The sequence below is a fragment of the Manacus candei genome, unplaced genomic scaffold, assembly GCF_025592945.1.
Source record: "Manacus candei isolate 608988 ecotype Guabito, Panama unplaced genomic scaffold, ASM2559294v1 h1tg000037l, whole genome shotgun sequence".
NCBI classification, from domain to species: domain Eukaryota; kingdom Metazoa; phylum Chordata; class Aves; order Passeriformes; family Pipridae; genus Manacus; species Manacus candei.
In genome coordinates this window covers 1-26,849 of record NW_026138085.1, presented here as the reverse complement: position 1 = coordinate 26,849, position 26,849 = coordinate 1, and the positions used below count along the sequence as shown (strand labels likewise).

General features: G+C 49.4%; 1 protein-coding gene across 1 annotated transcript in view; it reads right to left on the bottom strand.

Annotated features, from left to right (window-relative positions):
* The window catches only part of LOC127473990 (spidroin-2-like), a gene marked incomplete at its 5' end in the record, with an annotated part of 33,532 nt that extends 7,338 nt beyond the window's left edge, over positions 1-26,194 (bottom strand). Inside the window, 7 exons of the mRNA XM_051794276.1 lie at positions 2,912-3,024; positions 19,982-20,161; positions 21,663-21,732; positions 24,291-24,500; positions 24,794-24,908; positions 25,376-25,575; positions 26,045-26,194. Coding sequence (XP_051650236.1) covers positions 2,912-3,024; positions 19,982-20,161; positions 21,663-21,732; positions 24,291-24,500; positions 24,794-24,908; positions 25,376-25,575; positions 26,045-26,194 — 1,038 coding nt within the window. The remainder of the gene's footprint in view (positions 1-2,911; positions 3,025-19,981; positions 20,162-21,662; positions 21,733-24,290; positions 24,501-24,793; positions 24,909-25,375; positions 25,576-26,044) is intronic.
* Positions 26,195-26,849: the final 655 nt, after the last annotated feature.

The following is a 26,849-nucleotide window of genomic DNA, read 5'->3' as shown; positions in this document are numbered from 1 at the left end:
CAACTACTCCCTTGGTCTATTGCTCACCTGAAATGAACAGTTTAATTGCCATTTATCACATCCCATCTATGTGTTTGGTCTAGTGGAAGGTGGTCCTGCCCATGGCAAGGGGGTTGGAATGAGGTGATCTCTAAGGTGCCTTCCAACCCAAACCATTCTGTGATTCTTTTAAAAAAAAAAACCACCAAAACAATACCAAAACCACACAAAAATGATTTAAAGTACCAGACAAATCTGCACTCTGCATTTAGAGTTTCTCAAATGTTCTTTGTCTGTTGCCTCCATGCTCTTTGCTGTGATTGTGTCAGACTCTGCTGGTTCACAACAGCGAAGCTAATAAAGTCTCCCCAAGAATGGCTCCTGAGGGCTCCTTCCTGCACGGGACTGTGGGGACAGGTGCCTGCAAAACTGATGGGATCTCAGCAAAGATCTCTTTGTGGGATCAGGGGCAATAATCCTGCCTGCCTTCACTGCATGGGGATGTCTGGCAGCAGCGTGGTGAACTGGGGCTTGCTGTGTGTGGAGGTACAGGATGCAATTATCACTTTATTCTTTATTCTATTCATAATTTTCTACATTTGTGCTTATTTCCTTACTAATGGAAATTGATTTCTGCTCAGCTTCAAACAATTGCAGTTAAAAGGAGTCTGATAATAATAACTCTGAGAGGGGTTACAAACCCAGAGCTGAGACCAGAGAGCCATCGTGTCACCTCACTGCTTGTGGGGGCAGTGATGGCCCAGAGATCTCCCCAGGTTACCCAGGTGGGTGGAGCTGAGACAGATGAGCTACTTCTTCAGCCCAGTTATCCCTCTGCCCCTCACACCATCCCTCCCTACCTGCACTTCCACAGAAGCTCTCAGGCAGCTTCCACCCCACTGCCTATCCGAGAGCTCTCTGAAGGGCTCTCCGAGAGCTCTCCCATTTAAATGCAGGGGTATTTGAGCCTAGCATTTGCCAAATCCAGTATTTTCTGGCAGCTGGAGCCATGGCAGCCTCTGTCTGTGCCCTGAGCAGGGCGAGCACAGGCAGCAGATCTGATTCCCCACCCAGCTCCCCCCAGCCTTGGCTGGATCATCCATGATCCCTGTCCTGTCCTGCAGGCCTGCACTGCTCAGAATAAGGCAGCTCAGAGAAAACACACATCGAAGTACGTCCTCAGAAAACGATGTTATCTTAAGGACTTTGTAGAATCATGGAATTGGTAAGGTTGGAAAAGCCCTTTAAGGTCGCCAAATCCAACAAAGCAGCATCATATTCATCAGTACACCATGCCCTTAAGTGCCACAGCTACACAGCTTTTGAACACTTTGGGGGATGGTGACTCCACCACTATCCTGGACTGCTTGTTCCAATGCTTGACAAGCCTTTCTGTGAAGAATTTTCTCTTAATATCCTTATGTCTGAATCTCCTTTGGTGTAACTTGAGGCCATGTCCTCTCATTCTCTTCTTGCCTTCAATAAATATAGATACCGAACTAAGAAACTATCAAGTTATAACAATGAATTTTACTCAGTTTTTAATAGTTTTTTAAAATTTAAATCCTGAAGGACCATTCAGTCAAATTAATCCCCTGGTCATTTCCAGCTTTAAGGTGAGACTAAATAACACAGCTCACCACTGTCAGCTCAGTTCTCCTTTGTTTTAGCAGGTTTCTCCTTCTTCCCAGTGGACCTCTGCCTTTCCCCCAGGTCTTTTGCCGATCTGTGGTACAAGTTACACAAAGTCTGTCTGATTCATTAGTGCCCTCAATGTGATCTCTGTGCTTCTCTGAGTTTCCTTCCAAATTCCCCCTTCTCTGGCTATCATCCACAGCCAGACCATACACCTTTAGTACCAGAATTTAATAGGAAAGAAATTATGGAGACCATAACTACTGAAAAACTATTTGATATTTAAAAAATTCCAACACAATCTTCCCACTAACAAACAGAGAAGAAATCAGAGAAATAAAATCACTAAATGGTTTTAACCATCACTTCTCTCCAAGCCCCTTTCCAGTTTGTTTGAAGCTTTCCAGGAAGTTCCAGTCTGGACTCAGGCTGTCTTTCTATTCTTTCTCAAGGTCTGCTTTGGTTGAATAATGCACATGGAAGAGAAAATACAGCTAGCTAGGGAAAAAAAAAAGTGAGTGTGATCATGAAGTGCAGATAAACTTGCCATTTCTTTTGTGAAGGCTTCTATTCTGTTTTTCAAATGAGGTCAAGATCAGCTGAATTTGTGATTTATATTAAGAAAAAAAGATAGTCCTTGCCTCATTTATCTACAATGTGTAAGTGGGCCCCCGGATCCCTTCTCATTCTACCACTTCCCAAGCAGTTGTTTGATCCCAACCCCAGCAAGAAAAGGCTCTGTCAGAGCAATGGCAGTGTTGGAGGCTGAAACAAGGGTTTTATCAGAGGGGTTTCAGTGGGAAAAGGGAAGCTCTGGGGTTCACCTGCTGAAATGAGGCAGTTTGTTCCAAGCACAGCAGCTGCAGTCTGGCAAAGCTTGACTTTGGGATTAAATTAAGAAATGCATTTCTGACCAGGAAAACACATAATTACCAAATGACTGGGCTCTGTTAAGTTTGGGGATGAATTCTTCGAGAGGGTATTATTTTTTCTTTCAAAAGGAACTGCAGTTTAAGGTGACCTGGAATACTTCCTATGTTACCATTTTTTCCAGGCAAAGTTTCCATTTGTCTTATTTTTTTCAGCTTGAATATGTGTTATGAACTTACCCTTCTCTGTTCTTTGCTGAAAGATTTTGCTCAACTCCTTCCACCAGGCTCCTGAAGCTCTGGTCCAGGACTCCACGTTTGCTGTCAGAGTGCTCAGCAAGGTGGCCCTAAGGTCACTGGAGTACTGCAGTAGCAAAGCAGAGAATATTAAAAATGAGGTTTGGAAATTTGACCCCGAAGTTACTCACCTGGTGTAGCTGTGAGTGAGTCTGTTGTTGCCCTCTGGGTGAGGAGCCTGGCCAGCAGCAGGCAGGGCTCTGACCCAGCCGGGGGCCAGGCGCCGAGCCCCGACCCGCTCCGGCTGGACAGCAGGACTGCAGTGGAGTGGGATCAGCAGTGGGCGTTGGCCCCTAACCAGTTCCAACTCAGAAAGCCTCGAGAGAGAGGCAGCAGGAATATCCTTGAGCACTTTTCAGGTCTTTTCAGAATGGTGCAAATTTGGGCTCTTTGCTGTGTGCTCTCGAGAAGCTCCATCATCTCTATCCTTTCTGTAGTACTATTCCCATTATATTCTGACAGATCTATGGACTACTTAAAGCAGAACTTTGTATTACCTTAGAAGAATGTTGGTTTATGTTAGAAATACGGAACAGGAGGGGACCTCTAGTGCTCCACTACCTTGCTACTACAGCCAAGCCAAGTCATATAACCCTGTTCAGTCTTTATTACATTGGCCGTGTCAGTCGGAGCCTGATGGCCTTGGGCGTAAGCACATCCCTGGGATAAGCACTTACAATTATGCAGAGGAGAAGGAACCACTCTGATAAACCTGTGCCCACATACCTGGCAAGGTTTCTGAGCAGTCTGATATTGCAGTCTAGAGGAATATTGCCCGTATTCCACAAATTCCAGGTGTATAAAAAGAGAGCTTTTTGAAGGTAGGCTGAAAATCAGTTAGTATGCAAAATTTAGTAGACCTTTGAAGTTAATGTAACTTGAAGAGTGTTAGAAAGCACGAAAGTCTGAGATTTGTTTGCCAGATTTTTTTAAAAACCTTTAACAGGTGTAAACCTATTTAAACCTTAAACAAATCTCAAAATAAACACACACCATTACCATCAAAATTACAGCTCTTCTGTACACATGCAAAAATGTGGGATAGTAAAAGAAAATGTAGTAAAACTGTAACACTAAGGATAAGCCATGACAATTCTACAGGATTATGGGAAGTGTTTGCTTTAATGTTTCCTTGGCAAATTCTGTGCCCTCAGCACAGTTCCTCTCAAACCAGAAGCACCCTGTTCCATGTTACTGTCTTTGCTGCCAATGCAACAGTGCTGGAAGCAGAGGCAGGAGCTGATCACACAGTTGGGTCCTAAACCACTTAGGAGTCCTAAACCAAAACGGAACATCTTCTGGGAGCAGGTGCAAAGGACCTGTGCCCAACACCAAAGCCCTGTCTCACAGTGACAAATGCAAAGTTCAGGCTACTTGAAGGCCACAACCCTGAGACCTTGTCCAGTGTCTGTTCCAGGAACTTCAGTCAACCCTACAATAGAAAGCATCAACAGTATCCTCAGGCAACAGCAAGGAATAACATCTCTGCCTACCATTCCTGAACACAACATCCCATGACATCCATGTATCAACACCATGGAGCTGTTCTGAGCCCTGGGGTTTAGAATTATGAGAGAGTTTGGGTTGGAAGGGACCTTTAAAAGTCACTGAGTTCAACCCCCTGCAGTGAGCAGGGACATTTTCAACGAGATCAGGTTACCCAAAGCCTTGTCCAGCCTGACCTTGAATGTTTTCACAGATGGAACATCTCTGGGCAACCTGTGTCAGTGTTTTACCACCCTCAGTGTAAAAAATGTTTTCCTTATATATAATCTAAGTTGACCATCCTTCAGTTAAGAAGCATTAAAGATTCTGAGGCCTCTCTGCAATCACAGAACCATTGATCATCTAGTTCCAACCCCTCTGGGGTTGGGCAGGGACACCTTCTGCTACACTAGGCTGCTCAAGGCCTTAAACAACACACCTCTGCCCATGCAGGCGAATGCCTGTGTGCTTTGGTTGAAGGACAACAGCAAGAGGGAGACAATGCATTATCAGGATACAGCTTTTCCTGCCAAACTCTTGCCCCAGCATTTAAATTAAATCTGCTGTTGCACTTCAGTAAGGAAACAATGTCAGGAGCCACGTGCAACCACCCCAGTGATGCTGAGCTGCTGCTGTCTCACTGACTCAGTGCTATGTTAGGGGGGACCCTGGGTACAATTCCCATTTTGGCCTGACTAACCCTACTGGTGCAAGCATGTATCAATGCCAGTTCTTCTGAGTCACTAAGTAAACGCAATACATTCCCTTTGAAATGAATTATAGGCAAAGAAGATCTCATTAAAACAAAAGGAGAAGAGAACAAGCAGTAAAACATGGTAACTGTGTTCTTGCTATCTCAGGAACTGTAGAGACAGAGACCCTACCTGAAATAAAGGAACCCAATAAATAAATCAGCAGCGCACTGAAATGAGCCAAGCAAAGATGACTTTTACAGCTATATGTAAGTACGTGTCCTACTTTTTCTGAACATGAAATAAATAACCTTGATGCAATAGGGGTAATACAAATATTGTAAATCCTGTTTCTTGTTCTCCACCCTTGCAAAAGAAATGTAAGACTTGTTCGTAAGTACAAGTGCTTGTACATATCCATGTCTGCTAAGCAAACCCCACAATCATTAGAACTAGTCTAATTTCAGTAAAAAGAGTATTCTACCAGTCACAAATTTATTCCTTATGATTTACAGCTCTATGGTTTTATCTTCAAGTGAAATATTTAATTTCTTCTTATATTGAAGTATCAAAACCACATAATTAATATGTAGTCAGGCTAATCCTTAAACGCTATAAATCAGAAGCATTATATAAACAAAAGTGTCGTCTTGAACAAGATTGGGAATGCACAAAACTACTTATTTCCCACTTTTATAATGATGCAGTGACTCAGAGCAGATAGAAAATGATTAGTTTTCCTTCCAAAGTAGGAAATATTGCTTCCATCTGTAAAGTATAATATTGTGATGCCATAAAGTTTTCCTAAACACTGAATTTGCCCTTATTCCCTCTCAATCATTTTAAAAGAACTGCTCTCTCTTATAGAGCTTGGATTTAAATCACAATAACACACCAAGAAGATGAATGACAGTGCTGTTGGATATGGCTAAAATTGGATCCTTCAGCACAGGTGAATGATGAGACAGTGCTTCTTTTCTTGATGTATTTTCTTCTTCTATTAGTTTCCTCCCATGGCTGGGATTTCAGTGTGAATTTTAATGTATGCGGTTGCTGCTAATCTTAGTGTCTGATTTTTTCCAGCACCCTCTTATTGTACAGACAATTCATTCTCCAAAGCAGTAATACACTGAGGCTTGTGACTGCCCAGGAAATAAAGCAATTCAGAATAAAGTTAGACCCAGCTCTGCAGAAAGGCACAGACAACAGGTCAATATCTTCAGAAACGACAGCTCGCCACACAAAATGCACACATTTAGATCAACACGCGTGCATTTACTCAGATGGCTTCCTTTTCAGACAATATTGTCTCTATTAAGTCACCAGGGAAACATGATGGGTATATCCAAATTCATAGCTTCAGATTGTATTGAAAGGGCAAATTGCAGAGTATTTCCTGGTTTTCAGAATCTGCCACAGATGCACACAATCCAAATTGCAATCAATGCCAGCACTTAAGCGCTTGTGCTCAGATAATACCCCCCAAAGCTAGTTGTTCCTGGGAAACCTTTCAGAGAAAGAAATTGGTTAACTATTTTTCTAGGAAACAATTTTTCTCATGTGATTTTCACAGCATTCTTGTTTCATCTTTCTATCTAAAAGCCCAATGAGCTTTCATAACTTCTATGCCTGCTTGATTCTGGAAACGTGAAGACATTCATTAGAAAAAGGTTCATCGTATACGTGCATGACCCAAGACTGGGTGTAAAAGTTGGGGTAAAAGTTTGAGAGGATTTTTCATCAAAATTAAGCCACTCAACCTGTGTGAACTAATCTATAAGATACTTACACAGTGCATGAGCTGAAACCTACTCTCCACTCCTAATGTGAGCATAATGGAGCAAGAGTCCCAAGGTAAGAGATGGGTGATTTGAAGGGCAACAGGCAACTCTCTTCCATGTTTTAACTATTCTGGCACATGAAGAGCAAATCTGGTGGAATTTGTTAAACACTTACTTTCTCATTGAGAAGCATAAGTCCAAGCAGTGATCTTGACACAGACCATTGGCAGTCTTCAAAAATGATGGTGTTCATTAGGATTGACATCATCTGAAAGAAAATTCAGACATGTTTACATGAACATGGATGCTGCTTTTATACTGTGTGATATGCTGAGAAGGAAAAATTCACGAAACCTTTACTAACCCTGCTGGAATCACTGACATTTCCTATATGAACAAAAGTCATTCTTCCAAACAAAAATTTCCATAACCAAAACTACCAGGTGAAGAAAGTTAAAGAAAATTAATGCCAAAACTCAACTCTAAAGAAAAAGTTGAAATAAACCCAAATATGAACTGAGATTTAGAGCAGTGTTAATTTAAGGTACAGGCTTTGGAGCTTACTACAGGGATTTTCCCCATTGTGACACTATTTCCAGAGATCAATACACGTGTGACCAGAACTGTACAAGTTTCAGAGGAATCCCAGGCTGCTCTTCAAGATTCTGGTTTTCCTGCATCCGCCTTTCTCCATGTGACACAGCCAGGTGTTGGAAGGGAACACTCCCTCTTTCAACACAGGCAATTGTGATTACAGCAAAAGGTCTATAAATCTGTACCATTTCCACCACAGTTACAGACCCAACCTCTCAGTCTGGACATTTTACTTTACTTCTGTGAGTTGGCTTACAGAGCTGTACAGCAGGGATAAAGTCACTTCATCAGCTTTATAAAGCACTGAGATCTATCTGCTCACATAATTGGGTTCTGTTGGCACCCGAACAGAAGCTGCACAATTCACTTTGCTCGTTGGCTGGCACCCATCCAGAGCCCCATGGAGCACCCTACCTCTGAGCCCTCTTCTCGTCCTGCTGTACTTCTGTACCTCTGGTGTGGGTAGCTGGGAAGGATAGGGCTTATTTTAGGGACTGGCACAATTTTTGTACAAAGAAATTAAAAAATAACGATAGAATCCTTTTAAAGATAAAATGCTCTAAGACATCCTTGAGACATGTTAGTCTGGAATGCCAAAGGCCACAACATATACAAACGTAAAAACATTACTCAGAGATTAAACAGAGTGAAAATTTGTAAAATGTCACCAGTAAATAGTTTGACTCACATTTATAAAATATCTACACCCTAAAACCAAACACAGAGGAAGTAGAAAATCATTAAATCCTTTCTTCTAGGCCAATGAGTAGCTACAAGCCGGGTCTCCAGAGAGCTGCCACATTGCAAACTAGCCTGTAATAACTGACCAAGGTGAAGTCAAACAGCATGTTTCACTAAATGAAAAAGATGAATCCTAGCACTACAAATCACCTGGAACACAGAGATCCAGAAATAATTTCAGCTTTTAGGTTAGGAACATATGGTCTGGCGTGGGAAAGGCCAATTCCCCACTTGACTTCACAGTAATGTATCAGGCAAACTGTTTTCCATTACCCATAGGACAAAAAGAGTTCCATGCTGCTTTGGAACCAATGCAAACAATTCCAAACCTCTGCATGAACACTAATAGGGGCTTGTTTTCCAAACATGAAGAATAATTATGACTTCTTATAATTCATTCCTCACTAGGTTTTCATCTCTGTAGTTTGTAACAAAGCTAGCTGGTAGGACAGAGACATTTTTTTAAGTAATAAAACAAACTCACTCAAGCTGTGAATTTGTCTGAGCACCACACCTCACATGCCCATATTTCTTAAAAAATGTGCTAAGCATGGAGAGACCTTCAATATGATGCTTAACCTGAACAGAGCATGCTCAGGTCCCAGCTGACCCAGAGGGAAAGTACCATCTCTTCAAACTTCACTTTCACCAAATAACTCATGACATTGTCTTTAAGGTCTCTAGCCCAGAAGCTCTAAGTTGCAAATGAACTGCAAAGCAAATACATTAGGAGTTTTTGGCTTAAATATGGAAGATGACCAAAATTTCCAAAATATCCCTGGAAAACACTTATTTGTCTCTATGAGTAAGTAGTACTGACAGCACTGAAAGAAGCAAGGAATACAATGAATGTTTTAATTCATAAAAACAAAGCCAATATCAACCAACCTATGTAACAATAATAATAACTATTAACTGTGTGTTCTGATATTGGCCAACCAGGACAGGCAATGGTGAAACCTCCCTTCCCGCTCTGAGCTTTTTCTCTGACAAGATTCTACTGTCAAACGTTTTTCATTCCACTTCTGACATTTAAGGACTAGTGAAAGAGAACCCTTTCAGAAATCATTAGCCATACAGGGCCCCCCACTGTGTTTAAGAGTTAGGGAGTACTCATCCCAGTCTTGTGCATGATTGTTTTCATCAGGGGCCAACCCATTCCTTTCAGCTAAACTGGAACTGAGTGCTTACACGCACACCTGCTGTGGTGAAAGGAACTGTTGGGTCCAGTGGTTCCTCTGCACTAGTGGGAACAAACATCTGCCCATGAGCTCTGCAACAGCCAGTAATGCCTGTTCTGAAGTTATGTTAGTTTATTACTTGCAGAGGTGGACAATTTGGAATCCTATCATGTTGTCTTTGCAGGTGCCTTAGACATCCCACTTCTTGCAAAGATTAAAAGAGAAATAATCAGGGTGCATGGCCCAGACCTAAGAGTTGCACATGCAAAATAGGGGCAAACCAAGATCTCTGTGGAGGCTGTCAGGAGTGTATTACTGCATGAGCAGAGGACAGTCAGCAATTACTGAGCCTAATTAGAGGATGCAGGGCACAAAAGTCCATAATAACAGCCTTAAACTTCTTTTTTATTTGCTTTCCATATTTCTCTCTCTCAGCAGTCACCGCTGCTTTGTTGTACTCCGTAGCTCTGATTTCTAGTGCTACTTCTGCATGATCCTACAGCAAACTGCGCATTGCAAATCCTTCTTTGCTTTACAATGCTGCTGACACGCCCCGAGAGACTGCACTGAAAGCAGCCAAGGAGACCACCCTGCTGGAAAAGAGCTTCTTTCTGAGGGAGACAGCCTGCACCAGTTCATCCACTCATCTGGACAAGGCTCATTCTACTTTATATCAAAGCTTTGCCCCAGCAAACAGCACTGGGTTACTGGTGGTGCAGCAGACTTCAACTCTGCCTTGACCAGAGGTATCAGGCTTTCATTCCGTCTCATCTCACAGACACTCCCTGTCTTGCCTCTCTACTATTTCCACATAACATAGAACACCTTCTTCCAGGTGACTTCCGTGGCGTCCTCCTTCAGGCCTCATGTCACCCCTGATTTGGCTCCCTTGGAGTCAGAAGCTGCTGCTGGGGTTCAGGGGTACTTGCACATATTTAGCCCACAGGTGTGAGTGGGAAAGCCAGGCTATGGCACTGCCTGCATGCTCCAGCTTTGCAGGGAACATCTCTCCATCACCTAACTGGTGATCACAAAGCAACTCAATGGCAAGACAGAGCGTGGGGCACAGAAGCAGAATTAATCAAGCACATGGATTTTTTTTCCTAGGTGGAAAACACCCTATTAGTAGAAATAGAAATGTGTTGCTTCAGGAGAATGACAGAGCCTGCCCAGCTGGGGCTGACCCGGGCCTGGCGCTGACTCAGGCACAAAACAAGGTCTCAGGGAGGGGAAAGAGGCATTAAAAAGGAAGGAGGTGGGGAAACAGATAATCTATTTTATACTTAGTTCAAAACAGTTCAAAACAGTGACCTTGCCTCTGTTCTCTTAAACACAGGGCATCACTTTGTCTGGGTCAATAATGTTTCTCCTGACATATTTGTTCTTTACAAAAGGAGCTATTGGCAGAACTGGCAAGAATAAAGAACTGTTCTTCCAATAATTTAATTCCTCAGAGCTTCTCCTCCTTCAGAGCCTTGGATGGAGGAGGAAAATGTTGGTCAAGATAACCTTCATTATGAAAACTTCTTCTCAATGAAGCTGGAAGAGAAACTGTCCTTCCATTAAAAAGGTTGTTTTTGCTGTGCCATGTTATCAATAGAACATTGAACGTGGCACTGAGTGCCATGATCTAGTAAATGGACTGGATTTGGACTAAGGGTTGGACTCGATGATCTCGGAGGTCTTTTCCAACCCAATCAATTCTATGATTCTATGATTTGAATCACTGCAGGTACTGTAACTTATTTCTCTTTCCCATATGTTGGGATGAATCTTTTACTCTGCTGCAACTAATCAAATTTCAACATGAAGAACATTATATTAACAGCAGAGACAGCAGTATGTCTCTTTTCCAAAGGATTTAGAATGGTCAAGAACATGCACAGCTTTTAATTGAATATTCATCTGGTAATAACACTCATTGTTTCCATTCAGAGTGGTAAAATATTCAGACTTTTTCATTGTTTGGCATAGAAAATTTGGTAGGTTTTCATAGCTCCAGATTCAGACAGTCTGCTCTTAATTTAGGAGCTGTGATTATTAATTTAAATATCCTTTGGAATTCTTAGTTCTTTTATCATCAATTCTTCCTATATCAGTAAATGGATCACCATTTACTAATCACACGAGGAAGATTTAAATGCCTCAAGATTATTAAATACCTTAAATTTTAATCTGTTGTTTTAAAATATTTATTTTACTAGAAAGCCTGAATTTCACATTGATATTTTCCATGTTTAAAGCTAAAACTTGCAGATGAAATAAGAAAACTAAAACCTTTATTTATCATGAAAGACAGAACAAACCTGTTATTCCTGAAATAAAAATATTTAACTGTCAGAAAGAGAACATCAGTTGAGATTTGTATTATTAAAGAGTTTAACAACCATGTGTCTTTCCCCCACATGATGAAACACCATTAGTCCAAGAAAAAGTGTTATTGGGACAGCAAAACTGTGGGAAGGTGGTGAGACTGCAGCTCCCTTCCCTTCCCTTCCCTTCCCTTCCCTTCCCTTCCCTTCCCTTCCCTTCCCTTCCCTTCCCTTCCCTTCCCTTCCCTTCCCTTCCCTTCCCTTCCCTTCCCTTCCCTTCCCTTCCCTTCCCTTCCTTCCCTCCCAAACCTTCCCTTCCCAAACCTTCCCTTCCCAAACCTTCCCTTCCCTTCCCAAACCTTCCCAAACCTTCCCTTCCCAAACCTTCCCTTCCCAAACCTTCCCTTCCCTTCCCTTCCCAAACCTTCCCTTCCTTCCCTTCCTTCCCTTCCAAACCTTCCCAAACCTTTCCAAACCTTCCCAAACCTTCCCAAACCTTCCCAAACTTCCCTTCCCAAACCTACCCTTCCCTTCCCTTCCCTTCCCAAACCTTCCCTTCCCTTCCCTTCCCAAACCTTCCCTTCCCTTCCCAAACCTTCCCTTCCCTTCCCAAACCTCCCTTCCCTTCCCAAACCTTCCCTTCCCTTCCCTTCCCTTCCCTTCCCTTCCCTTCCCTTCCCTTCCCTTCCCTTCCCTTCCCTTCCCTTCCCTTCCTTCCCTTCCCTTCCCTTCCCTTCCCTTCCCTTCCCTTCCCTTCCCTTCCCTTCCCTTCCCTTCCCTTCCCTTCCCTTCCCTTCCCTTCCCTTCCCAAACCTTCCCTTCCCTTCCCAAACCTTCCCTTCCCAAACCTTCCCTTCCCAAACCTTCCTTCCCTTCCCAAACCTTCCCTTCCCAAACCTTCCCTTCCTTCCCTTCCCTTCCCTCCCAAACCTTCCCTTCCCAAACCTTCCCTTCCCAAACTCCTTCCAACCTTCCCTCCCAACCTTCCCTTCCCAAACCTTCCCTTCCCAAACCTTCCCTTCCCAAACCTTCCCTTCCCATCCCTTCCCTTCCCAAACCTTCCCTTCCCAAACCTTCCCTTCCCTTCCCTTCCCTTCCCAAACCTTCCCTTCCCAAACCTTCCCTTCCCTTCCCAAACCTTCCCTTCCCAAACCTTCCCTTCCCTTCCAAACCTTCCCTTCCCTTCCCAAACCTTCCCTTCCCTTCCCTTCCCTTCCCAAACCTTCCTTCCCTTCCCTTCCCTTCCCTTCCCTTCCCTTCCCTTCCCTTCCCTTCCCTTCCTTCCCTTCCCTTCCCTTCCTTCCCTTCCCTTCCCCCTTCCCTTCCCTTCCTTCCCTTCCCTTCCTTCCCTTCCCTTCCCTTCCCTTCCCTTCCCTTCCCTTCCCTTCCCAAACCTTCCCTTCCCTTCCCTTCCCAAACCTTCCCTTCCCTTCCCTTCCCTTCCCTTCCCTTCCCTTCCTTCCCTTCCCTTCCCTTCCCTTCCCTTCCCTTCCCTTCCCTTCCCAAACCTTCCCTTCCCTTCCCTTCCCTTCCCTTCCCTTCCCTTCCCTTCCCAAACCTTCCCTTCCCTTCCCTTCCCTTCCCTTCCCTTCCCAAACCTTCCCTTCCCTTCCCTTCCCAAACCTTCCCTTCCCTTCCCTTCCCAAACCTTCCCAAACCTTCCCAAACCTTCCCAAACCTTCCCAAACCTTCCCAAACATTCCCAAACCTTCCCTTCCCAAACCTTCCCTTCCCAAACCTTCCCTTCCCAAACCTTCCCTTCCCTTCCCTTCCCTTCCCAAACCTTCCCTTCCCTTCCCTTCCCAAACCTTCCCTTCCCTTCCCTTCCCTTCCCAAACCTTCCCTTCCCAAACCTTCCCTTCCCAAACCTTCCCTTCCCTTCCCTTCCCAAACCTTCCCAAACCTTCCCTTCCCAAACCTTCCCAAACCTTCCCTTCCCAAACCTTCCCTTCCCAAACCTTCCCTTCCCAAACCTTCCCTTCCCAAACCTTCCCTTCCCAAACCTTCCCTTCCCTTCCCAAACCTTCCCTTCCCTTCCCTTCCCTTCCCAAACCTTCCCTTCCCAAACCTTCCCTTCCCAAACCTTCCCTTCCCTTCCCTTCCCTTCCCTTCCCTTCCCTTCCCAAACCTTCCCAAACCTTCCCAAACCTTCCCAAACCTTCCCTTCCCAAACCTTCCCTTCCCAAACCTTCCCTTCCCAAACCTTCCCTTCCCTTCCCTTCCCTTCCCAAACCTTCCCTTCCCAAACCTTCCCTTCCCAAACCTTCCCTTCCCAAACCTTCCCTTCCCAAACCTTCCCTTCCCAAACCTTCCCAAACCTTCCCTTCCCAAACCTTCCCTTCCCAAACCTTCCCTTCCCAAACCTTCCCTTCCCAAACCTTCCCTTCCCAAACCTTCCCTTCCCAAACCTTCCCTTCCCTTCCCAAACCTTCCCTTCCCTTCCCAAACCTTCCCAAACCTTCCCTTCCCTTCCCTTCCCAAACCTTCCCAAACCTTCCCTTCCCTTCCCTTCCCAAACCTTCCCTTCCCAAACCTTCCCTTCCCAAACCTTCCCTTCCCAAACCTTCCCTTCCCAAACCTTCCCTTCCCAAACCTTCCCTTCCCAAACCTTCCCAAACCTTCCCTTCCCTTCCCTTCCCTTCCCTTCCCTTCCCTTCCCTTCCCTTCCCTTCCCTTCCCTTCCCAAACCTTCCCAAACCTTCCCTTCCCTTCCCTTCCCAAACCTTCCCAAACCTTCCCTTCCCTTCCCTTCCCAAACCTTCCCTTCCCAAACCTTCCCTTCCCAAACCTTCCCTTCCCAAACCTTCCCTTCCCAAACCTTCCCTTCCCTTCCCTTCCCTTCCCAAACCTTCCCTTCCCTTCCCTTCCCTTCCCAAACCTTCCCTTCCCTTCCCTTCCCTTCCCTTCCCTTCCCTTCCCTTCCCTTCCCTTCCCTTCCCTTCCCTTCCCTTCCCTTCCCTTCCCTTCCCTTCCCTTCCCTTCCCTTCCCTTCCCTTCCCTTCCCTTCCCAAACCTTCCCAAACCTTCCCTTCCCTTCCCAAACCTTCCCTTCCCTTCCCTTCCCAAACCTTCCCTTCCCTTCCCTTCCCTTCCCTTCCCTTCCCTTCCCTTCCCTTCCCTTCCTTCCCTTCCCTTCCCTTCCCTTCCCTTCCCTTCCCTTCCCTTCCCTTCCCTTCCCTTCCCTTCCCTTCCCTTCCCTTCCCTTCCCAAACCTTCCCTTCCCTTCCCTTCCCTTCCCTTCCCTTCCCAAACCTTCCCTTCCCAAACCTTCCCTTCCCTTCCCTTCCCAAACCTTCCCTTCCCAAACCTTCCCTTCCCAAACCTTCCCAAACCTTCCCTTCCCAAACCTTACCTTCCCTTCCCAAACCTTCCCAAACCTTCCCTTCCCAAACCTTCCCAAACCTTCCCAAACCTTCCCAAACCTTCCCAAACCTTCCCAAACCTTCTCTTCTGTGGCACTAAACCTGCATTATATGGGAAAACTGTTGTTTAAACATGTCTTAAAATGGCTTTTAGTGGTCTCTTTGCAAACACGTGTTTCTTCTTCCAAACAACAAGTGTTATCCCATGCAAGAATATATCCTGAGGTGTTCTCATTGGCCCCCTTTTAACCCCTTCCTATTGGTTGTTAACCCCTTCCTGCAACCTGTAATTGGTTACTCTGTGAATCCTCCTAACCCTATAAATGTAACATCCCCAACAATAAACACTCTCTTGCCTCCTCTCCACCCCCGGTGTGCTGTCTCTGTACCAGCCCTGGGGCCACCTGCGGGGGGGGAGGGGGGCACCTCTCCCCTCCAGGCTCGGGGCCTGAGAGACCCCTAACGATGGAGTTCCCTTTCCCCATCCCTCAAGACGTTGGAACGGTTCTTCAGATGGAGATGGAACTAGAAATGGGCTCCCCCACATCGTGGGTGGGGAAAGGGATCCAGAACCTTCCCTTCCCTTCCCTTCCCTTCCCTTCCCTTCCCTTCCCTTCCCTTCCCTTCCCTTCCCAAACCTTCCCTTCCCTTCCCTTCCCTTCCCTTCCCTTCCCTTCCCTTCCCTTCCCTTCCCTTCCCTTCCCTTCCCTTCCCTTCCCTTCCCTTCCCTTCCCTTCCCTTCCCTTCCCTTCCCAAACCTTCCCTTCCCTTCCCTTCCCTTCCCTTCCCTTCCCTTCCCTTCCCTTCCCTTCCCTTCCCTTCCCTTCCCTTCCCTTCCCTTCCCTTCCCAAACCTTCCCTTCCCAAACCTTCCCTTCCCTTCCCTTCCCAAACCTTCCCTTCCCAAACCTTCCCTTCCCAAACCTTCCCAAACCTTCCCTTCCCAAACCTTACCTTCCCTTCCCAAACCTTCCCAAACCTTCCCTTCCCAAACCTTCCCAAACCTTCCCAAACCTTCCCAAACCTTCCCAAACCTTCCCAAACCTTCTCTTCTGTGGCACTAAACCTGCATTATATGGGAAAACTGTTGTTTAAACATGTCTTAAAATGGCTTTTAGTGGTCTCTTTGCAAACACGTGTTTCTTCTTCCAAACAACAAGTGTTATCCCATGCAAGAATATATCCTGAGGTGTTCTCATTGGCCCCCTTTTAACCCCTTCCTATTGGTTGTTAACCCCTTCCTGCAACCTGTAATTGGTTACTCTGTGAATCCTCCTAACCCTATAAATGTAACATCCCCAACAATAAACACTCTCTTGCCTCCTCTCCACCCCCGGTGTGCTGTCTCTGTACCAGCCCTGGGGCCACCTGCGGGGGGGGAGGGGGGCACCTCTCCCCTCCAGGCTCGGGGCCTGAGAGACCCCTAACGATGGAGTTCCCTTTCCCCATCCCTCAAGACGTTGGAACGGTTCTTCAGATGGAGATGGAACTAGAAATGGGCTCCCCCACATCGTGGGTGGGGAAAGGGATCCAGAACCTTCCCTTCCCTTCCCTTCCCTTCCCTTCCCTTCCCTTCCCTTCCCTTCCCTTCCCTTCCCTTCCCTTCCCTTCCCTTCCCTTCCCTTCCCTTCCCAAACCTTCCCTTCCCTTCCCTTCCCTTCCCTTCCCTTCCCAAACCTTCCCTTCCCTTCCCAAACCTTCCCTTCCCTTCCCTTCCCTTCCCTTCCCTTCCCTTCCCTTCCCTTCCCTTCCCTTCCCTTCCCTTCCCTTCCCTTCCCTTCCCTTCCCTTCCCTTCCCTTCCCTTCCCTTCCCTTCCCTTCCCAAACCTTCCCTTCCCTTCCCTTCCCTTCCCTTCCCTTCCCTTCCCAAACCTTCCCTTCCCTTCCCTTCCCTTCCCAAACCTTCCCTTCCCAAACCTTCCCTTCCCAAACCTTCCCTTCCCAAACCTTCCCTTCCCAAACCTTCCCTTCCCAAACCTTCCCAAACCTTCCCTTACCTTCCCTTCCCAAACCTTCCCTTCCCTTCCCAAACCTTCCCTTCCCTTCCCAAACCTTCCCAAACCTTCCCAAACCTTCCCAAACCTTCCCAAACCTTCCCTTCCCTTCCCAAACCTTCCCTTCCCAAACCTTCCCTTCCCTTCCCAAACCTTCCCTTCCCAAACCTTCCCTTCCCTTCCCAAACCTTCCCTTCCCTTCCCTTCCCAAACCTTCCCAAACCTTCCCAAACCTTCCCTTCCCTTCCCTTCCCTTCCCTTCCCTTCCCTTCCCTTCCCTTCCCTTCCTTCCCTTCCCTTCCCTTCCCTTCCCTTCCCTTCCTTCCTTCCCTTCCCTTCCCAAACCTTCCCTTCCCTTCCCTTCCCTTCCCAAACCTTCCCAAACCTTCCCAAACCTTCCCTTCCCAAACCTTCCCTTCCCAAACCTTCCCTTCCCAAACCTTCCCTTCCCAAACCTTCCCTTCCCAAACCTTCCCTTCCCAAACCTTCCCAAACCTTCCCTTCCCTTCCCTTCCCTTCCCTTCCCTTCCCTTCCCTTCCCTTCCCTTCCCTTCCCTTCCCTTCCCTTCCCTTCCCTTCCCTTCCCTTCCCTTCCCAAACCTTCCCTTCCCTTCCCTTCCCTTCCCTTCCCAAACCTTCCCAAACCTTCCCAAACCTTCCCTTCCCTTCCCAAACCTTCCCTTCCCTTCCCTTCCCTTCCCTTCCAAAACCTTCCCTTCCCTTCCCTTCCCAAACCTTCCCTTCCCTTCCCTTCCCTTCCCTTCCCTTCCCTTCCCTTCCCTTCCCTTCCCTTCCCTTCCCTTCCCTTCCTCCTTCCCTTCCCTTCCCAAACCTTCCCTTCCCTTCCCTTCCCAAACCTTCCCTTCCCTTCCCTTCCCAAACCTTCCCAAACCTTCCCAAACCTTCCCAAACCTTCCCAAACCTTCCCAAACCTTCCCTTCCCAAACCTTCCCTTCCCAAACCTTCCCTTCCCAAACCTTCCCTTCCCTTCCCTTCCCTTCCCAAACCTTCCCTTCCCTTCCCTTCCCAAACCTTCCCTTCCCTTCCCTTCCCTTCCCAAACCTTCCCTTCCCTTCCCTTCCCAAACCTTCCCAAACCTTCCCTTCCCAAAACCTTCCCAAACCTTCCCTTCCCAAACCTTCCCTTCCCAAACCTTCCCTTCCCAAACCTTCCCTTCCCAAACCTTCCCTTCCCAAACCTTCCCTTCCCAAACCTTCCCTTCCCAAACCTTCCCTTCCCTTCCCAAACCTTCCCTTCCCTTCCCTTCCCTTCCCAAACCTTCCCTTCCCAAACCTTCCCTTCCCAAACCTTCCCTTCCCTTCCCTTCCCTTCCCTTCCCTTCCCTTCCCTTCCCTTCCCTTCCCAAACCTTCCCAAACCTTCCCAAACCTTCCCTTCCCAAACCTTCCCTTCCCAAACCTTCCCTTCCCAAACCTTCCCTTCCCTTCCCTTCCCTTCCCAAACCTTCCCTTCCCAAACCTTCCCTTCCCAAACCTTCCCTTCCCAAACCTTCCCTTCCCAAACCTTCCCTTCCCTTCCCAAACCTTCCCAAACCTTCCCTTCCCAAACCTTCCCTTCCCAAACCTTCCCTTCCCAAACCTTCCTTCCCAAACCTTCCCTTCCCAAACCTTCCCTTCCCTTCCCAAACCTTCCCTTCCCTTCCCAAACCTTCCCTTCCCTTCCCTTCCCTTCCCTTCCCTTCCCTTCCCTTCCCTTCCCTTCCCTTCCCTTCCCTTCCCTTCCCTTCCCAAACCTTCCCTTCCCAAACCTTCCCTTCCCTTCCCTTCCCTTCCCTTCCCTTCCCTTCCCTTCCCTTCCCTTCCCTTCCCTTCCCTTCCCTTCCCAAACCTTCCCAAACCTTCCCTTCCCTTCCCTTCCCAAACCTTCCCAAACCTTCCCTTCCCTTCCCTTCCCAAACCTTCCCTTCCCAAACCTTCCCTTCCCAAACCTTCCCTTCCCAAACCTTCCCTTCCCAAACCTTCCCTTCCCTTCCCTTCCCTTCCCAAACCTTCCCTTCCCTTCCCTTCCCTTCCCAAACCTTCCCTTCCCTTCCCTTCCCTTCCCTTCCCTTCCCTTCCCTTCCCTTCCCTTCCCTTCCCTTCCCTTCCCTTCCCTTCCCTTCCCTTCCCTTCCCTTCCCTTCCCAAACCTTCCCTTCCCTTCCCAAACCTTCCCTTCCCTTCCCAAACCTTCCCAAACCTTCCCTTCCCTTCCCTTCCCTTCCCTTCCCTTCCCTTCCCTTCCCTTCCCTTCCCTTCCCTTCCCTTCCCTTCCCTTCCCTTCCCTTCCCTTCCCTTCCCTTCCCTTCCCTTCCCTTCCCTTCCATTCCCTTCCCTTCCCAAACCTTCCCTTCCCTTCCCTTCCCTTCCCTTCCCAAACCTTCCCTTCCCAAACCTTCCCTTCCCTTCCCTTCCCAAACCTTCCCTTCCCAAACCTTCCCTTCCCAAACCTTCCCAAACCTTCCCTTCCCAAACCTTACCTTCCCTTCCCAAACCTTCCCAAACCTTCCCTTCCCAAACCTTCCCAAACCTTCCCAAACCTTCCCAAACCTTCCCAAACCTTCCCAAACCTTCTCTTCTGTGGCACTAAACCTGCATTATATGGGAAAACTGTTGTTTAAACATGTCTTAAAATGGCTTTTAGTGGTCTCTTTGCAAACACGTGTTTCTTCTTCCAAACAACAAGTGTTATCCCATGCAAGAATATATCCTGAGGTGTTCTCATTGGCCCCCTTTTAACCCCTTCCTATTGGGTTGTTAACCCCTTCCTGCAACCTGTAATTGGTTACTCTGTGAATCCTCCTAACCCTATAATGTAACATCCCCAACAATAAACACTCTCTTGCCTCCTCTCCACCCCCGGTGTGCTGTCTCTGTACCAGCCCTGGGGCCACCTGCGGGGGGGGAGGGGGGCACCTCTCCCCTCCAGGCTCGGGGCCTGAGAGACCCCTAACGATGGAGTTCCCTTTCCCCATCCCTCAAGACGTTGGAACGGTTCTTCAGATGGAGATGGAACTAGAAATGGGCTCCCCCACATCGTGGGTGGGGAAAGGGATCCAGAACCTTCCCTTCCCTTCCCTTCCCTTCCCTTCCCTTCCCTTCCCAAACCTTCCCTTCCCTTCCCTTCCCTTCCCTTCCCTTCCCTTCCCTTCCCTTCCCTTCCCTTCCCTTCCCTTCCCTTCCCTTCCCTTCCCTTCCCTTCCCTTCCCTTCCCTTCCCTTCCCTTCCCTTCCCTTCCCAAACCTTCCCTTCCCTTCCCTTCCCTTCCCTTCCCTTCCCTTCCCTTCCCTTCCCTTCCCAAACCTTCCCTTCCCTTCCCAAACCTTCCCTTCCCTTCCCTTCCCTTCCCTTCCCTTCCCTTCCCTTCCCTTCCCTTCCCTTCCCTTCCCTTCCCTTCCCTTCCCTTCCCTTCCCTTCCCTTCCCTTCCCTTCCCTTCCCTTCCCTTCCCAAACCTTCCCTTCCCAAACCTTCCCTTCCCTTCCCTTCCCTTCCTTCCCAAACCTTCCCTTCCCTTCCCTTCCCTTCCCAAACCTTCCCTTCCCAAACCTTCCCTTCCCAAACCTTCCCTTCCCAAACCTTCCCTTCCCAAACCTTCCCTTCCCAAACCTTCCCAAACCTTCCCTTACCTTCCCTTCCCAAACCTTCCCCTTCCCTTCCCAAACCTTCCCTTCCCTTCCCAAACCTTCCCAAACCTTCCCAAACCTTCCCAAACCTTCCCAAACCTTCCCTTCCCTTCCCAAACCTTCCCTGTCCCAAACCTTCCCTTCCCTTCCCAAACCTTCCCTTCCCAAACCTTCCCTTCCCTTCCCAAACCTTCCCTTCCCTTCCCTTCCCTTCCCTTCCCTTCCCTTCCCTTCCCTTCCCTTCCCTTCCCTTCCCTTCCCTTCCCTTCCCTTCCCTTCCCTTCCCTTCCCTTCCCTTCCCTTCCCTTCCCTTCCCTTCCCTTCCCTTCCCTTCCCTTCCCTTCCCAAACCTTCCCTTCCCTTCCCTTCCCTTCCCAAACCTTCCCAAGACCTTCCCAAACCTTCCCTTCCCAAACCTTCCCTTCCCAAACCTTCCCTTCCCAAACCTTCCCTTCCCAAACCTTCCCTTCCCAAACCTTCCCTTCCAAACCTTCCCAAACCTTCCCTTCCCTTCCCTTCCCTTCCCTTCCCTTCCCTTCCCTTCCCTTCCCTTCCCTTCCCTTCCCTTCCCTTCCTTCCCTTCCCTTCCCTTCCCTTCCCAAACCTTCCCAAACCTTCCCAAACCTTCCCAAACCTTCCCTTCCCTTCCCAAACCTTCCCTTCCCTTCCCTTCCCTTCCCTTCCCAAACCTTCCCTTCCCTTCCCTTCCAAACCTTCCCTTCCCTTCCCTTCCCTTCCCTTCCCTTCCCTTCCCTTCCCTTCCCTTCCCTTCCCTTCCCTTCCCTTCCCTTCCCTTCCCTTCCCTTCCTTCCCTTCCCTTCCCTTCCCTTCCCTTCCCTTCCCTTCCCTTCCCAAACCTTCCCAAACCTTCCCTTCCCTTCCCTTCCCTTCCCTTCCCCTTCCCTTCCCTTCCTTCCCTTCCCTTCCCTTCCCTTCCCTTCCCTTCCCTTCCTTCCCTTCCCTTCCCTTCCCTTCCCTTCCCTTCCCAAACCTTCCCAAACCTTCCCAAACCTTCCCTTCCCTTCCCTTCCCTTCCCTTCCCTTCCTTCCCTTCCCTTCCCTTCCCTTCCCTTCCCTTCCCAAACCTTCCCTTCCCAAACCTTCCCTTCCCTTCCCAAACCTTCCCTTCCCTTCCCAAACCTTCCCTTCCCTTCCCTTCCCTTCCCTTCCCAAACCTTCCCTTCCCAAACCTTCCCTTCCCAAACCTTCCCTTCCCTTCCCTTCCCTTCCCTTCCCTTCCCTTCCCTTCCCTTCCCTTCCTTCCCTTCCCTTCCCTTCCCTTCCCTTCCCTTCCCTTCCCTTCCCTTCCCTTCCCTTCCCTTCCCAAACCTTCCCAAACCTTCCCAAACCTTCCCAAACCTTCCCAAACCTTCCCTTCCCAAACCTTCCCTTCCCAAACCTTCCCTTCCAAACCTTCCCTTCCCAAACCTTCCCAAACCTTCCCTTACCTTCCCTTCCCAAACCTTCCCAAACCTTCCCAAACCTTCCCTTCCCTTCCCAAACCTTCCCTTCCCTTCCCTTCCCTTCCCTTCCCAAACCTTCCCTTCCTTTCCCTTCCCTTCCCTTCCCTTCCCTTCCCTTCCCTTCCCTTCCCTTCCCTTCCCTTCCCTTCCCTTCCTTCCCAAACCTTCCTTCCCTTCCCTTCCCTTCCCTTCCCTTCCCTTCCTTCCCTTCCCTTCCCAAACCTTCCCAAACCTTCCCTTCCCTTCCCTTCCCTTCCCTTCCCTTCCTTCCCTTCCCTTCCCTTCCCTTCCCTTCCCTTCCCTTCCCTTCCCTTCCCTTCCCTTCCCTTCCCTTCCCTTCCCTTCCCAAACCTTCCCTTCCCTTCCCAAACCTTCCCTTCCCTTCCCAAACCTTCCCTTCCCTTCCCTTCCCTTCCCTTCCCTTCCCTTCCCTTCCCTTCCCTTCCCTTCCCTTCCCTTCCCTTCCCTTCCCTTCCCTTCCCTTCCCTTCCCTTCCCTTCCCTTCCCTTCCTTCCCTTCCCTTCCCTTCCCAAACCTTCCCAAACCTTCCCAAACCTTCCCAAACCTTCCCAAACCTTCCCTTCCCAAACCTTCCCTTCCCAAACCTTCCCAAACCTTCCCAAACCTTCCCTTCCCTTCCCTTCCCAAACCTTCCCAAACCTTCCCTTCCCTTCCCAAACCTTCCCTTCCCAAACCTTCCCTTCCCTTCCCTTCCCTTCCCTTCCCTTCCCTTCCCTTCCCTTCCCTTCCCTTCCCTTCCCTTCCCTTCCCTTCCCTTCCCTTCCCTTCCCTTCCCTTCCCTTCCCTTCCCTTCCCTTCCCTTCCCTTCCCTTCCCTTCCCTTCCAAACCTTCCCTTCCCAAACCTTCCCTTCCCAAACCTTCCTTCCCTTCCCTTCCCTTCCCAAACCTTCCCTTCCCAAACCTTCCCTTCCCTTCCCTTCCCTTCCCAAACCTTCCCTTCCCTTCCCTTCCCTTCCTCCTTCCCTTCCCTTCCCTTCCCTTCCCTTCCTTCCTTCCCTTCCTTCCCTTCCTTCCCTTCCCTTCCCTTCCTTCCTTCCCTTCCCTTCCCTTCCCAAGACTTCCCAGAACCTTCCCAAACCTTCCCTTCCCTTCCCTTCCCTTCCAAACCTTCCCTTCCCTTCCCTTCCTTCCCTTCCCTTCCCAAACCTTCCCTTCCCTTCCCAAACCTTCCCTTCCCTTCCCAAACCTTCCCTTCCAAGACCTTCCAAACCTCCTTCCAAACTTCCCTTCCAAGACCTTCCCTTCCAAACCTTCCTTCCCATTCCTTCCCTTCCCTTCCCTTCCTTCCCTTCCCTTCCCTTCCCTTCCCTTCCCTTCCCTTCCCTTCCCTTCCCTTCCCTTCCCTTCCCTTCCCTTCCCTTCCCTTCCCAAACCTTCCAAACCTTCCACCTTCCCTTCCTTCCCTTCCCTTCCCTTCCCTTCCCTTCCCTTCCCTTCCTTCCCTTCCCAAACCTTCCCTTCCCTTCCCTTCCCTTCCCTTCCCAAACCTTCCCTTCCCTTCCCTTCCCTTCCCTTCCTTCCCTTCCCTTCCCTTCCCTTCCCTTCCCTTCCCTTCCCTTCCTTCCCTTCCCTTCCCTTCCTTCCCTTCCCTTCCCTTCCCTTCCCTTCCCTTCCCAAACCTTCCCTTCCCAAACCTTCCCTTCCAAACCTTCCTTCCCAAACCTTCCCTTCCCAAACCTTCCTTCCCAAGACCTTCCCTTCCCTTCCCTTCCCTTCCCTTCCCAACCTTCCCTTCCCTTCCCTTCCCTTCCCTTCCCTTCCCTTCCCTTCCCTTCCCTTCCCTTCCCAAACCTTCCCTTCCCTTCCCTTCCCTTCCCTTCCCTTCCCCTTCCTTCCCTTCCCTTCCCTTCCCTTCCCTTCCCTTCCCTTCCCTTCCCTTCCCTTCCCTTCCCTTCCCTTCCCAAACCTTCCCTTCCCAAACCTTCCAAACCTTCCCAAACCTTCCAAACCTTCCAAACCTTCCTTCCCTTCCCTTCCCAAACCTTCCTTCCCTTCCCAAACCTTCCCAAACCTTCCCTTCCCAAACCTTCCCTTCCCAAACCTTCCCTTCCCTTCCCTTCCCTTCCCAAACCTTCCCTTCCCTTCCCTTCCCTTCCTTCCCTTCCCTTCCCTTCCCTTCCCTTCCCTTCCCTTCCCTTCCCTTCCCTTCCCTTCCCTTCCCTTCCCTTCCCTTCCCTTCCTTCCTTCCCTTCCCTTCCCTTCCCTTCCCTTCCCAAACCTTCCCTTCCCAAACCTTCCCTTCCCTTCCCAAACCTTCCCAAACCTTCCCAAACCTTCCCAAACCTTCCCTTCCCAAACCTTCCCTTCCCTTCCCTTCCCAAACCTTCCTAAACCTTCCCAAACCTTCCCAAACCTTCCCAAACCTTCCCTTCCCAAACCTTCCCAAACCTTCCCAAACCTTCCCAAACCTTCCCAAACCTTCCCAAACCTTCCCTTCCCAAACCTTCCCAAACCTTCCCTTCCCTTCCCAAACCTTCCCTTCCCAAACCTTCCCTTCCCTTCCCTTCCCTTCCTTCCCAAACCTTCCCAAACCTTCCCTTCCCTTCCCTTCCCAAACCTTCCCAAACCTTCCCTTCCCTTCCCAAACCTTCCCTTCCCAAACCTTCCCTTCCCTTCCCTTCCCAAACCTTCCCTTCCCAAACCTTCCCTTCCCAAACCTTCCCTTCCCAAACCTTCCTTCCCAAACCTTCCCAAACCTTCCCAAACCTTCCCTTCCCTTCCCAAACCTTCCCAAACCTTCCCAAACCTTCCCTTCCCTTCCCAAACCTTCCCTTCCCTTCCCAAACCTTCCCTTCCCAAACCTTCCCTTCCCAAACCTTCCCTTCCCTTCCCAAACCTTCCCTTCCCAAACCTTCCCTTCCCAAACCTTCCCTTCCCAAACCTTCCCTTCCCTTCCTTCCCTTCCCTTCCCTTCCCTTCCCTTCCCTTCCCTTCCCTTCCCTTCCCTTCCCTTCCCTTCCCTTCCCTTCCTTCCCTTCCCTTCCCTTCCCTTCCCTTCCCTTCCCTTCCCTTCCCTTCCCAAACCTTCCCTTCCCAAACCTTCCCTTCCCTTCCCTTCCCTTCCCTTCCCTTCCCTTCCCTTCCCTTCCCTTCCCTTCCCTTCCCTTCCCTTCCCTTCCCTTCCCTTCCCTTCCCTTCCCTTCCCTTCCCTTCCCTTCCCAAACCTTCCCTTCCCTTCCCTTCCCTTCCCTTCCCAAACCTTCCCAAACCTTCCCTTCCTTCCCTTCCCAAACCTTCCCAAACCTTCCCTTCCCTTCCCAAACCTTCCCTTCCCAAACCTTCCCTTCCCTTCCCTTCCCAAACCTTCCCTTCCCAAACCTTCCCTTCCCAAACCTTCCCTTCCCAAACCTTCCCTTCCCAAACCTTCCCAAACCTTCCCAAACCTTCCCTTCCCTTCCCAAACCTTCCCAAACCTTCCCAAACCTTCCCTTCCCTTCCCAAACCTTCCCTTCCCTTCCCAAACCTTCCCTTCCCAAACCTTCCCTTCCCAAACCTTCCCTTCCCTTCCCAAACCTTCCCTTCCCAAACCTTCCCTTCCCAAACCTTCCCTTCCCCTCCCTTCCCTTCCCAAACCTTCCCTTCCCTTCCCTTCCCTTCCTTCCCTTCCCTTCCCTTCCCTTCCCTTCCTTCCCTTCCCTTCCCTTCCCTTCCCTTCCCTTCCCTTCCCTTCCCTTCCCTTCCCTTCCCTTCCCTTCCCTTCCCTTCCCTTCCCTTCCCTTCCCTTCCCTTCCCTTCCCAACCTTCCCTTCCCAAACCTTCCCTTCCCAAACCTTCCCTTCCCTTCCCTTCCCTTCCCTTCCTTCCCTTCCCTTCCCTTCCCTTCCCTTCCCTTCCCTTCCCTTCCCTTCCCTTCCTTCCCTTCCCTTCCCTTCCTTCCCTTCCCTTCCCTTCCCTTCCCTTCCCTTCCCTTCCCTTCCCTTCCCTTCCCAAACCTTCCCTTCCCTTCCCAAACCTTCCCTTCCCTTCCCTTCCCTTCCCTTCCCTTCCCAAACCTTCCCTTCCCTTCCCTTCCCAAACCTTCCCTTCCCAAACCTTCCCTTCCCAAACCTTCCCTTCCCAAACCTTCCCTTCCCAAACCTTCCCTTCCCTTCCCAAACCTTCCCTTCCCTTCCCTTCCCAAACCTTCCCAAACCTTCCCAAACCTTCCCTTCCCTTCCCTTCCCTTCCCTTCCCAAACCTTCCAAACCTTCCCTTCCCTTCCCTTCCCAAACCTTCCCTTCCCTTCCCAAACCTTCCTTCCCAAACCTTCCCTTCCCTTCCCTTCCCAAACCTTCCCTTCCCAAACCTTCCCTTCCCAAACCTTCCCTTCCCAAACCTTCCCTTCCCTTCCCTTCCCTTCCCTTCCCAAACCTTCCCTTCCCTTCCCTTCCCTTCCCTTCCCTTCCCTTCCCTTCCCTTCCCTTCCCTTCCCTTCCCTTCCCTTCCCTTCCCTTCCCTTCCCTTCCCTTCCCTTCCCTTCCCTTCCCTTCCCTTCCCTTCCCTTCCCTTCCCTTCCCAAACCTTCCCAAACCTTCCCTTCCCTTCCCTTCCCTTCCCTTCCCTTCCCTTCCCTTCCCAAACCTTCCCTTCCCTTCCCTTCCCTTCCCTTCCCAAACCTTCCCAAACCTTCCCTTCCAAACCTTCCCAAACCTTCCCAAACCTTCCCAAACCTTCCCAAACCTTCCCTTCCCAAACCTTCCCAAACCTTCCCTTCCCTTCCCAAACCTTCCCTTCCCAAACCTTCCCTTCCCTTCCCTTCCCTTCCCTTCCCAAACCTTCCCAAACCTTCCCTTCCCTTCCCTTCCCAAACCTTCCCAAACCTTCCCTTCCTTCCCAAACCTTC